The 12,079-nt window shown below is 34.5% G+C and overlaps 1 protein-coding gene across 1 annotated transcript; it reads right to left on the bottom strand.

Moving 5' to 3' along the window:
* Positions 1 to 6,787: 6,787 nt before the first annotated feature.
* On the bottom strand, positions 6,788 to 9,134 carry LOC143597494 (high-affinity nitrate transporter 2.1-like). Its single transcript, XM_077075985.1, has 3 exons — positions 8,290 to 9,134; positions 8,083 to 8,198; positions 6,788 to 7,483 (listed from the first exon to the last, which is right to left on the bottom strand). Exons 1-3 carry the CDS (start codon positions 9,097 to 9,099, stop codon positions 6,817 to 6,819), a joined length of 1,593 nt encoding a protein of 530 aa, XP_076932100.1. The 5' UTR covers positions 9,100 to 9,134; the 3' UTR covers positions 6,788 to 6,816.
* Positions 9,135 to 12,079: the final 2,945 nt, after the last annotated feature.

Raw genomic sequence — 12,079 nt, 5'->3', positions numbered from 1 at the left:
GTGTGTGTGTATATAAATCAAAATCCATATAATGATCTCTCGTCATTATATAATAGTATCAATCCCGTGTGTAATAATCTATCGTCATTACATCACACCAAAATCATATAAAAAACGGTGAATAATGATCCATCGCCATTATATCACTAACCCGTGTATAGTGATCTATCGCCATTATATCACAAAATAATAGCATTTTATCTTTTAAACAAATCATGTTGTTGTAGACGAGCAAAGAATACAACATGCGTATGACTATCATAGCTGATAACTCGATACATACCAGACTCAAAATATACCCACTTTTAACCCAACGCGATTGGAAGTGGGGGGGCGTCACCCTGATAGATCTACCGATAGTTCTGTGCCATTTTCTAGGGTTAACAGTTATTTAGCCAACTAGACTCATCTCGTATTTGACACGGTTTGTAAAATAAAATGATTTTTAAACAAATATCGATGAAATCAACATATAAATAAAGAATATGCTTCCCCCCCCCCCCCCCAAAAAAAAACAATTAAACAATTCCATTTAAAAACGAGGGGGTTCTTAGAGAAACTCACTGTTCGAAGCTTTTCTTTCCAAAAATTCGCGTGTCATATATTAGTACACGTTTTGTTAATAAAACTTAATTTAAGCCTTAGTTTATAAAAGTCTTTTATTTATTATTCTTAATCTAATGTCCACACAAGCACGCAAGCAAATAAGTTCCTATTAAGCTAACAAGTAAGTATAGTGCGGTTTTCGTTTAACTATTGTCTTAATAATTAATTAACAATTAAAGAAAATAAATATATTAAAATATTAAAATTTCAGTTGCTGGAAAGTTAAGAAAATATTAGTTTATTTATTTTCAATGAATCTTGTCGGTTTCGTCGGTCTTTGCCAGTATCGTCGGTTTCGGGTTTAAAAACAAACCGATCGCTTTTCATATAAAATGTAACTTTTATGACTTGAAAACACTTGTTACATATATATATTAGTCAAGTTTTAGAAGTTATTTTATAAAAACATGTCATTTTCCATTTTTGTTAATATTTTTTCTTAAAATAGCAACTTTTGACGTTTCGTGTTGGTTTTCCTGACATGAACCGTCTAGGACCAAGTTTTCTTATTTTGTCCTCTTCTCATATACCAAGTTATGTTATATATGAGTGTTATACAACTTTTAGGGGATGCGCTAAAATACTCACTAACAGTTATGTCGGTTCTCGTTTAAAAGTCGGTTTTCGACCGTTAAAGTTACCGATAAGTAATCTAGACTTAGCAATTTCAAACCAATCATCCTATGCATTAAATATACCCATTATAACTTATAATTTATCCTCATTTTCCAGATTTGTTTGCACGATACCAAATAACACATTTGATTCATTTTCAAGTTCCTACTTGTTAATTTAAGTTTATCGATAATATCAATCATCAAGTCTATCATCTTCCATATGAACAAATATCATAATCTAACTTATAAATCCAGATTTCAACCAAAATTAACAAGCCATTCAAATCATCAAGTTCATGTATGTATATGTGTTACAAGTTTTCTATGTGTTTAATCAAAACGTAAATTATTAAAGTAACTTTAATCTTTGATGATTATAACTAATTCCATCTTTTTAAGTATTACTAAGTGGAAATATATGCTTATCTAATTCAACTAGTTTGATCTAATTTCATGCATCCTATTGTTTTATTCGAGTTATGATTTTTCAATATTCAAACTTCCAAAGTTTCTATTCCTAGTAAGTATCTAACAAACAATTCATGTGCATTCAAGTTCTTGATCATACTAATCAAAATTCAAGTTCATATGAGTTTCTAGCATATGACATGTTCATTAATCATTCAATCCATGTCAAATAACATCAATGATCATCAATCTTCAAATTACAACAATTAAAGTTTCCTAATTTAGAAACGATCATTTTTACGACTAACTAATTATCATTCCATGGATTTTCTAACAAACATCCTAACAATCAATCATCCATTTCAAGTATCCAATATCCAAGTTTCATAGTTCTATTGATCATCTATTCTCCATATTGCAAATTAACTTATTAAAGTTTCCTTATTTAGTAATCTAGCAAACTTAACAATCTTCAATAGTCAATTTCATCCAAAATAATCAAATAATTCCATCAAAGATTCTAATCAAACTAATAAAAATATGAACTTGGAGGTGTATGTATGCATGTTCATGTGGGTTTAATGCTTCCCCTCACACATGCATGCATACACACGGCTCACACATGCACACATATACACATGCACGGTTCACACACACATATCCTAACCCATATTTTCCAATTTTTCAATCTCAATTCTAATCCAAGATCATCTAATCCAATCTATTTAATCATAAAAATTACATTATAACTCTACTTACTTGGCTTTGGGTTAGAGATTAGGATGAATGTGTGATGATCCTTCCCTTTAATCTTCTTCCTATTGCAATCACTACTTGATCTTGATTATGAATGTGGGTGTGTGATTTTGAAATGTGGTGGTGGAGTGTTGTGTGGTGTGTGCCGCATATAATGAGAGAAATATAGGGATAGTGTGTTGATGTGTAGTGTAGGGTGGTGTGTTGTAGTGTTAATATCAATCCCACATAATATGCTAGTGTTTAGGTAGTAATGAGTTGTAGTGTTTAGGTAGTAATGCTAGTGGGTTGGTGAGTTGTGATTGGAGGGAAAGAAAGGTGCGGTGGTGATGTGGAGAGATTGGGGACGGCGAAGGGAGAGAGCGAGAGTAAGGAGGTGAAAGGTTTATATTAATTTCAGTTAATATCGTACTAATTGTTTCGCGTATTGCGGGTTTTGGCTGATCAAACGGGTTCCGTTTTTAATAATTTTTGTCAGGCATTGAACGAAATCAAATTCTTAACAGTTTAGTCAAGAAACTATATTTTTGAAAATATTTGGTGTCGGGTCCTTACCGGGTCGTCTACCGACACTCGATTACTTACTTTTCAGTTTTTGCGATTCGAGCCTTCTAAAATTATGCGTATGCCTTCTCTTGACTATTTTAATATATATTTTAATTTTTTTAGGTCGTTTAGTCGTGTTGGTGATTTATTTACTTTTTGTCTCGTTACCTGGGGTCATTTCACGTCAGGTTCGTTACGTGGCTATTTTTGAACTTTTCGTTGACTTTGAAACAACTAGAGCATTAATAAAGAAGATTTTTCTCATAATGACGAAATTTTATTGCTAATAGCGATTATATTAGCGAAAATGTTTACCAAATGTTACAATTATGAGTTCTATAGTTCTTAATTTTATCAAAACGGACTTGAGTGCAAAGTTTGTGTACCTCGGGAATGTCTGAGATGGTTCTCAGCGGCAGAGCTTGATGCGGGTTGGTCTTCATTCACAAATGTCATCCCGGCGAAGGTTAGAGGATTGATCAGCTCAACAAATTGATCATCTTCCCGATCTGGCTTGGTTCCTTCAGCTGATAGAGTGATCATGACCTTTTAGCTAGACCCAGTCTAATTTCAGTTGTAGCATCAGAGTTTATCCTTGTCAAACCCAATTCCATTTCAATCTGAATCTTTGAAGCTGTTTTTGCCATATTTCTTCATGAAGTTCGAGGCTTAGTAAACAACCATGGTCATCTGATATTTGATGTCCATCTTTTTGAGATCCTTCTTGTTGATCTCAGGATTGTCTCATTGTTGAAATGAAGGGGGTAGCAGTTTTCCTGGTAGTAACTCCTAGTGGCTTGCCATAAAGGCATGAAATGCTACATGTGTATCATCAATTTGAGGAGATGAGTAGGATGGGCTGCTTGCGGGTTTCTTGATTCCATGAGCCTTCAATGCTTACTCAACAACTTTATCAACTATATCTTGAAAGGAACTTGAGCTAGATGGTGCTTGTGGACTTGCAGCAGTCTTGAAAACAGAATTCTGCTTTAGTTGAGTGGCAAACATATTTACTCCATCAACTGGATGAATGGTGGGATGTGCTTGGCAGAGAAAAGCTATACTGACTCTAGACCAGTTGAATTTCCGGCATGATTGAGAGAACTTATGTGCTTGCCCAATCTGAGTTTTTCATCCATTTCAAATGACTTGATGGTGGATGTCAAATCAAAAAGAGAATTGATTTGAAGGTTTGTTGTTCTCTTGATTGTGATCACACTACTGTTCCAGGTGTATGGTAAGGAGTTCAACAACTTGTAATTGATTTCAATTTGATCATAATCAATGCCAACACTCTTCATCTTGGTTATCAATGTCTCAAACCTATGGATAAGATTTCCAACAGTTTCTCCTTGCACATGTTTAAACATAATTAATTCACCCTTCAACATGGCTTTCTTGTTGTTCCTCATTTCTACATTTCCTTTAAATTTGTTGACCAAAGCATCCCATAAGCCATTAGCAATTGTTTGTTTCCTTAAAGTTTGAGCAATTTCTAGTGAAAGTCACACACTATAAATCCCATAGGCCTTTTGATCATCGATCAACAGATTCTTATCTTCATCAAATTAGGCCAGCACAGGTTTGGGAACCGGTCCATCAGCAGTATCAGTTGTAGGAACGTAAGGACCAGTCTCAACTGCTCCAAGAAGAGCATAATCAGTTATTCTAATGTAGTCCTTGAAACGCCATTTGAATTCTTCAAAGTTATTGTCCCACTTATGAAGTTTAGGAGGTTTATTAGTTGTCCAAGCCTCATTCTCAAATATTCTAAAACTTTTTATATCTTTAGTCTTAGAAGTCATTGTGCAAAACAAGTTTCAAGTCCAAACAGTTCACAAACAGATTCTGTGAAAAAATCTAAGTCCAAACCAATCGAGTTTTAAAAGGATTCGAATCGAATTGGTATAAATGAATCGAACTGGATTGCATTCGAATCGAATTAAAATTTTGAATTGAATCGAGTTTTAAAAGCAATCAAATCGAATAGAAATTCGTTTCAAACGGTTGAGAAATTCGATTCGAATGGTTTTAGAAATTCGATTCGAATGGGATATAGATTCGATTTGAATGGTTTCTAGAATTCAATTCGAATGGATTTAACAATTCGATTTGAATTGTTTATGTATTCGATTCGAGTGGTTGGATGCGATTCAAATGGTTGCAAATTTGATTAGATCTGTTTTCAGGAAAGTACGGCTTGTACTTTTCACGTCTTTTCACACTTTTCCGCTTTAGGAAACTCGAATGAAAGACCTTAACACTTGATAGATCTAAGAACCACCAATTTTGAAGACTTTAACAACATTAATCAAGAACTTGTAACAACTTTAACACCACAACATCACACAAACAGTCACTTTCACAAACCCGAAGCTAAGAACACTTTTCTTTCAAACTTGTAAACATACTAAAAACAACAAATGAACCCGTATACCTACTTAAACTCTTGAATACACGTCTTCAACACACAAACAAGACCAAAATCCAAGGTGGTGACCCATGATCCACTACTAGTAGAGTTGAAAGCTCCTATACCAATTGTAGGTCCTATGGACAGATCAAACAACAAAAAACTAATGTTCTTGGATCAATCTCACAACTAACTAGCGGAAATCACTAGTTGAGAACTGAGATTTGTTTGGTTGGTTATTTCCCAAAATGGAAAGTTAGAGAGGGAGAGGAGAGAGTAGATGAATGGATAAGATAATATTATGCAAAGGTTATGTTTGCATGAGAAGCATACACTATTTATAGTGTACGTTCTCATGCACCATCTTAACATTATTACGGCCCAATGGGCTTTGTTTACATGGCCTCATGCCCAAACATACAAGAGATAAACCGACAAGCTAACTAAAATACAACATTGATAGAACGAGTAAATACAAAAGACTAATATACAAAACAGGGCCCTAGAGATTAAGCAACTAATTTTCGGTCAACAATTACACGAGAGGCAACTAATATCTTGATGACTAGTTTTGCATCTCATAAACAAATGGCTCAAATGCAAATTTTATAGTTAGTAAACACTTTTAGTATAAAGTATTTTGATGATACTCTCTTAATTTTTATTAGATAAATATTTGAAAAGAAAACAAGAACTAGTACATATGTTACTCTATATTGAAAAAACTTGTACTCAAGATGAATCAAAAGGTTTCATAAACTTATATTTACAAAGACATTCCTTGAATATGTAGAGAACTATCACAACGATTTGTTGAAACAACACAATTTTTGGCCTTATAATTCCCCCTTGACTTAAGACATCAATTATTTAACTATGTCACTCATCCTCACGAAATCACTTGATAAAACCAAAGCCTCTTTGTTTCAGTTCAAACCCTAAAGGTATGATCCACCTAATTTCATTCGCTTCTTTATCCATCTCAGATCTTAAGCTATATAGGCTGAGATGAGCTCGAATATCCACAAATCGATCTCGAATTATGTAAATTTAGTGTGTACTATATTTGTTACATATATGAGACTGTGTTTGTTAAGTATATGTAACTCGGTTATTACATGTATGTAAACTTAATTTCTCAATGTTTCAACTTTTATATTAGTTTATTATTTCAATCTTTATCATCGAATAAAATGTAAGTTTAGACATTAATTATATCATTAGTTGCAAGTACGAAATATATTAATTATGTTGTTCATAAATGTAGCTAAGAAATGAAACTTTTTAAGAGGAATCACTGACAAACAAACACTTATTTTTAATTATACACGATTTTTTTTTGTAATACAACATACAATCCAAAATTTCTTTTTTAGAGCAACTCCATATTTTTAGATAAGCATAAATGTTTGCTTGTTTGTGGATTATATGATCCACAAAATCTTTATATGAAAAACGGGTTTGAACTAATCAAACATGGTTAGGAGTGTTTCCGGGTGGCGTTGGAGCCGATGCTACCCTTCCACCACGCTCCGACCGGCTATTCTCGGCGAATTTTAGACTTGCTTGGTGCATTCCTTTCTGTTTTTCCTCCTCGGTCCACTCGGAAACATAGTAATGCTCTTCACTACCTTTGATGATGTCTTGACTAGGAGGGAAAAACATGCTCCCCCATTGTGGGAAGTGAACAAAACTCACTGGAATTGTTACCAACATGATCATGATACCCATGTACGTTAACCCCTTTTCCGTTGAGAAAGATGCATTCGCAAAGAATATTAATTGGGTTAGCCCTGATCCAAAGTTCCCACCAGCCCCAGTCATTCCTGATATGATACCAAGGGACCTTCGAGAGATGAATGGAATGATGCCGAATGTAGCACCACAAGCGGCTTGTGCTCCGATTGAGAAGAGCATCATAAAGGTGATGGCTAATGGTAACGAGTTGACTAAGCCAAGGCATAAGCAACACAAACCACCAGCAGTTTGAAGAAGCCACAAGTTCCAGAGACGACCTCGCATTCCGAATCGTGTTGCCATGTAATCTGATGTGAAACCTCCAAAGGGACGAGCTAGAAGATTTGCCATTCCGAAGCAAGCCGCAATGATACCAGCAAGGTGAAGCTTTAGATCAAATCTATTATTATAAACAAATACAAGAAATAAGTTAACCTTTTATGTAAAATTTTAATTTTTAGATGACTATTAGCTTTTAAGTATATTTGATTATTGTTCATTGCGTTCACTGTTTTTAAAAGTTCAATATTTATACTGCATCAACTTTACCTGTTGTTCCCAACATCGTAAGTTGAAAACGTCATTACAAATTAATTTACAAGTTAATTAACTAATGAATATATAAACTTAGTTTATTGTCAACTAAGTAGTTCAACCCAATTTATTAATCATGCTAATATTAACTTTCATCATTTAGAAATCTTGTAAAAACCAATACAGAAACGTATTATATAATGAAGAAAGTGTTCTTCCTAGCTAGTAACAAACCATATTCAAATTGTTACAGTTCAAGTCCCACCATTTTCATTTTTTTACAAGTAACAATTATCGGACTATATTTTTGTCGGTGTATGTTCTCCGTTCAAATATTAAAATAAAAATTAACCTCTTATCATCATTTTTTTATGTATAAGTAACACTTTTGTACGTAAAATGATAAGTTATATTAAGTGGCCCAGAGAATATACGGTTATTAATCAATAGAAACATATAATATACCTATCGTAGAAGTATTCAGCAATCACGTTATCAATTGTCAGCTCAACACCCATGGAGTAACCATAGAGAAGAACAAAGATCCATGTCCTATAGTTTGTCACAGCATACCATAAAACCTGAATGAAAAAAAAAGAGAGAAATTAAACATCAAAAAATTTAAAGTAGATAAAAATATGTTATGTTATGATATGATATGAGAAAGTTTACCTTGCCGAATTTATCTTTGGCAACATCACCTTTCTTCTGAAGGGCACCAAGGTTACCATCAGGCAAATCTTGGCCAAGAGTCAACACCAAAATGCCCATAATTACATTAAACCACCCTGGTATGAAAAATGCAATCCTCCAAGCCGTGAACGGTGTCGCTCCAGCCTTCTTGATGATCTCGAACAACACCGGCATAAGGAGTTGCGTGGCACCTCCCCCCATGTTCCCCCAACCGGCCGCTGTCCCGTTCACCAGCCCGATAATCTTGCTGTTGAACATGGTACTCATCCAGTACTGGCACGACACAAACGTAGCTAACGAGAACCCGATCATGAATCTGACGACTATGTACCCGCTAGCATCGCTTACAAAAGACATGCAAAAGACGGTGGGAGCGGACAACATGATGAGGAAGGCGCAACCGTAGCGAGGCCCCAACAAGTCACAAACCGCACCCATGGCCAGCCTGGAGTAAATACTACCCGAAACAGACGCCACACCCGCGTTCCCTATGTCGGCTTTGGTGAGGTCCAGGTTGTCGCGGATGATGGGGACAAGTGGAGCGGCCGCGAAGGTGGAGATGAAGGTGGTGAAGAAAGATATCCATGAGAGGTGGAATGTTCTCATGTGAGGGTTTGCAAATGAGAAGAGTTTGAACACGGTTGCTTTGTGTTCGGAGTCCACTGGTAGGTCGAATTTCGCAGTGCGATCGGTGTGCACCACCGGAGACGCCACCGAGAAGGCCATCACTGCTTCTCTGCCGGTCACTCCATGCATGGAGCTTCCTGGAGAACCTTCAACCGCAGGCATTGCTGTTATTCGACCTCTAACGGTTTGATTTTATGTTTTTGTTGTTTTCTTATATGTTTTCAGATATTGTTATATATAGATGAAGTTAATAAGTTTAATAGTACAAGTTGAGGGGATGTTGAAATGGTATAAGGATATTAAATATGTATATAAGGGTTGACAAATGAAAGGGTTAAAATTTGATAGCCAGTGGACATTCCCAAAAGGTTGTAGATACTTTTTTGAGGAATCCAGTTTGCCGCATACGATGAAATGGAATAGTATTTGGCCTTATCGGATATTCCAAAAGATCTTTACCACAAATTAAGATAAGTTTACAGCAACATATAGAATATACTATACTAGCTAGATGCTTCTGATTTTGGGTACAGCTATATGTGATTAAGCAACTCACTTTTGGTCAACTACACGAGAGGCAGGCGGACACTAAATAAGCATTTATCTACCTTTACACAAATTCTTGATGACTAGTTTTGTGTTTCTAAATTCATCTATAAACAGATCGCTAGAAATCAGCTCGATCATAAACGGGTATGATGGAGCTGGCTCGGTTTGCTAAAGCGTATCAAACATATTTTTCTCACTTCCGTCTCGTGTCAACAAAAATATTAAATTTTCCAAAAAACTAATATGATAAAGAAATTATCTTATCTATAATTATCGAATTCTATATATATACAATGTTAACTTTGATAAATAAACAAATACTTAGTATCTTATCTATGATTATCGAATTCTATATATATACAATGTTAACTTTGATACATAAACAAGTATTTATATCCTTGTGTTGTGGCCGAGCATGTTAAAAGTGTTACATGCTTGAAAGCTACTACGCAATGTAGCGGGGACGAGGTTGGAACTCAGTTGGTATGGAACTCAGTCAGTATTTTCTCAAGTCGTTAAGGTAAAAGTCTCGTGATCTAAGTTAAAAGTAAAAAAAGTTTAATTGTAGTTAGTATAAAGTTTTGTGTGGCCGAAGTTGAAAGTTTAAAGTTTTGTGACAAATGTTTGTAGCCAAAGTTATAAGGCCAAAAATATTGTGATAAAAGTAGATTGAACCAAAGTTTTATTACCAAAATTGATTATCAAAAGGTAAATGTTTAAAACTTAGGTGGAAGATACGTTTAAAACTTTAACGATAAAACTCTAAGGAAGTAAAAGTAAAACACTCTGAGAACAAAAGGTAATATTTGAGAAATTAGTGGCAAAACAATAAGAACCAAACTTCAAGTTAGTTTTTAATTATATATAATGTTAATTTTCATATTATCATATATAACATTAGATTAAAACATCAAATGAACTTACAAAGCAGAAAGTGAATTCGATATGTGTCAAAGCCAGTCCTATAGATGAAGTTCCAGATTGAAACTGAGTTAGAGAGTAATTTAGATTTATTAGAATAAAAAACTAATAGTAAAATTTAATGTTAAAAGTTATAAGGATTACGTCATTGAAATTTAGAAAGTCTAAATCAGTTTTAAAGTCATGACACGCAATCAAACTTGACAATATTAAAAGTTTAGTCAGCTGCTAATTCAGATTCCACATCATTAAAATGACATTGTAGTCGCAATTTGAAGGTCCCATGTTACAAATTACATTAATTTAATGATTTTCTGTATACTTGCTTACTACAAGTAGCAAAAATGACTCTTACTAGAAATAGGATGGTAATTGGTCTTTGTTTCAATGATATTGAGGTTATTGGTTATCACTTGTGATTTTTATTGTCTTAGATTTGAATCTTGTCTCAAAAAGGTTTCCCATTGTTATGGTTTTTTTTTTTGTTGATGTTTCTGGATCAAAATTAGTATGTATGACTGACATCATATCTAAAAAACACTCACTTAGGTATTTGGAATAATCCAAACGCTATTAAAGAAAAATAGGAGCCATATTAGATATTTTGATGAGTACATGATAAGTTGATAATGATATTTATTATATAAATACAATTAATTTACGGTCAAAACTAAAGTCATTATCATCTAGCATAATTAAATAGTTACTAGTCGCAACTTGTATCAACACATATAGGTAATAAAATCTATACGGAATATTTAAAGGGTTTTGTTGCCTACATGCTACTCCTACAAAAGTCTTGGGCTTATCACTTACCCAAGGGTTTAATTACAGACATGATATTTCACAATGCTAATTATTTGGAAGCATACACCATGGATAGAAGATTATTTCTAATCAGAATGAATGGCTAAACGAACTTTAGGTATGTTATAGCACTACTACAAATATAGGTTTATGCTAAGGTCAACCCTATAGAAAACTCCCATTTTGCTATAAATATATTATCTATTAGTTCGCAAATTGTTAACTACAATTTATACCTACGGGATATATATATATTTGTGACGGTTTTAGCTATATAACGATGTATCACAATTTTAGCTACGTAAATATTAGCTGCATATTTTGCTAGTGATTTTTAGCAATGGAATTTGCTACGGATTATAGCTGGGGAGTTGGCTATGAATTTTAGCTAGTGTTTTTTGCTGATGTTTAGCTTTTGAAGTTTGCCACGACTTTTGTTACCCGTTCTAGTACAAAATTTAACTGCAAATTTTGCTATGGATGTTTGATTTTTTCTAATAGTCTAGCTAAAGATTTTGGAAGGTTTCAGCTACATGCCTACATATGACCAGCTCAAAAATGAACAATGCCTTGTTCTCCATTTGGCTCGTGACCTTCCCACGGACAACTTGTGGCATGCTGCAGTTGGGACTTTAAAGACAAACGACCCGTGAATTCCAATCAACGTTGACTGCCATGGCGGCTGTCTGATCCGAATCACAACCATAGTCGGATTACCGGCACCATAGTTACTCACGTGGTGGACTGGTGGGGCTCCAAAAACTGTGGCCCAAACATTAGCCGAAGACAACTTAGCCCGTGGCCCACTGGACAAAAACAAGTTGGATGGCTCATATATTAGACTCTCCACCGAGCCCATATCTGA

The sequence above is a fragment of the Bidens hawaiensis genome, unplaced genomic scaffold, assembly GCF_021521415.1.
Source record: "Bidens hawaiensis isolate Kalapana, Puna unplaced genomic scaffold, B.hawaiensis_p1.1 tig00048380_1, whole genome shotgun sequence".
Lineage (NCBI taxonomy): Eukaryota > Viridiplantae > Streptophyta > Magnoliopsida > Asterales > Asteraceae > Bidens > Bidens hawaiensis.
This window is presented reverse-complemented; position numbering and strand designations above follow the sequence as displayed.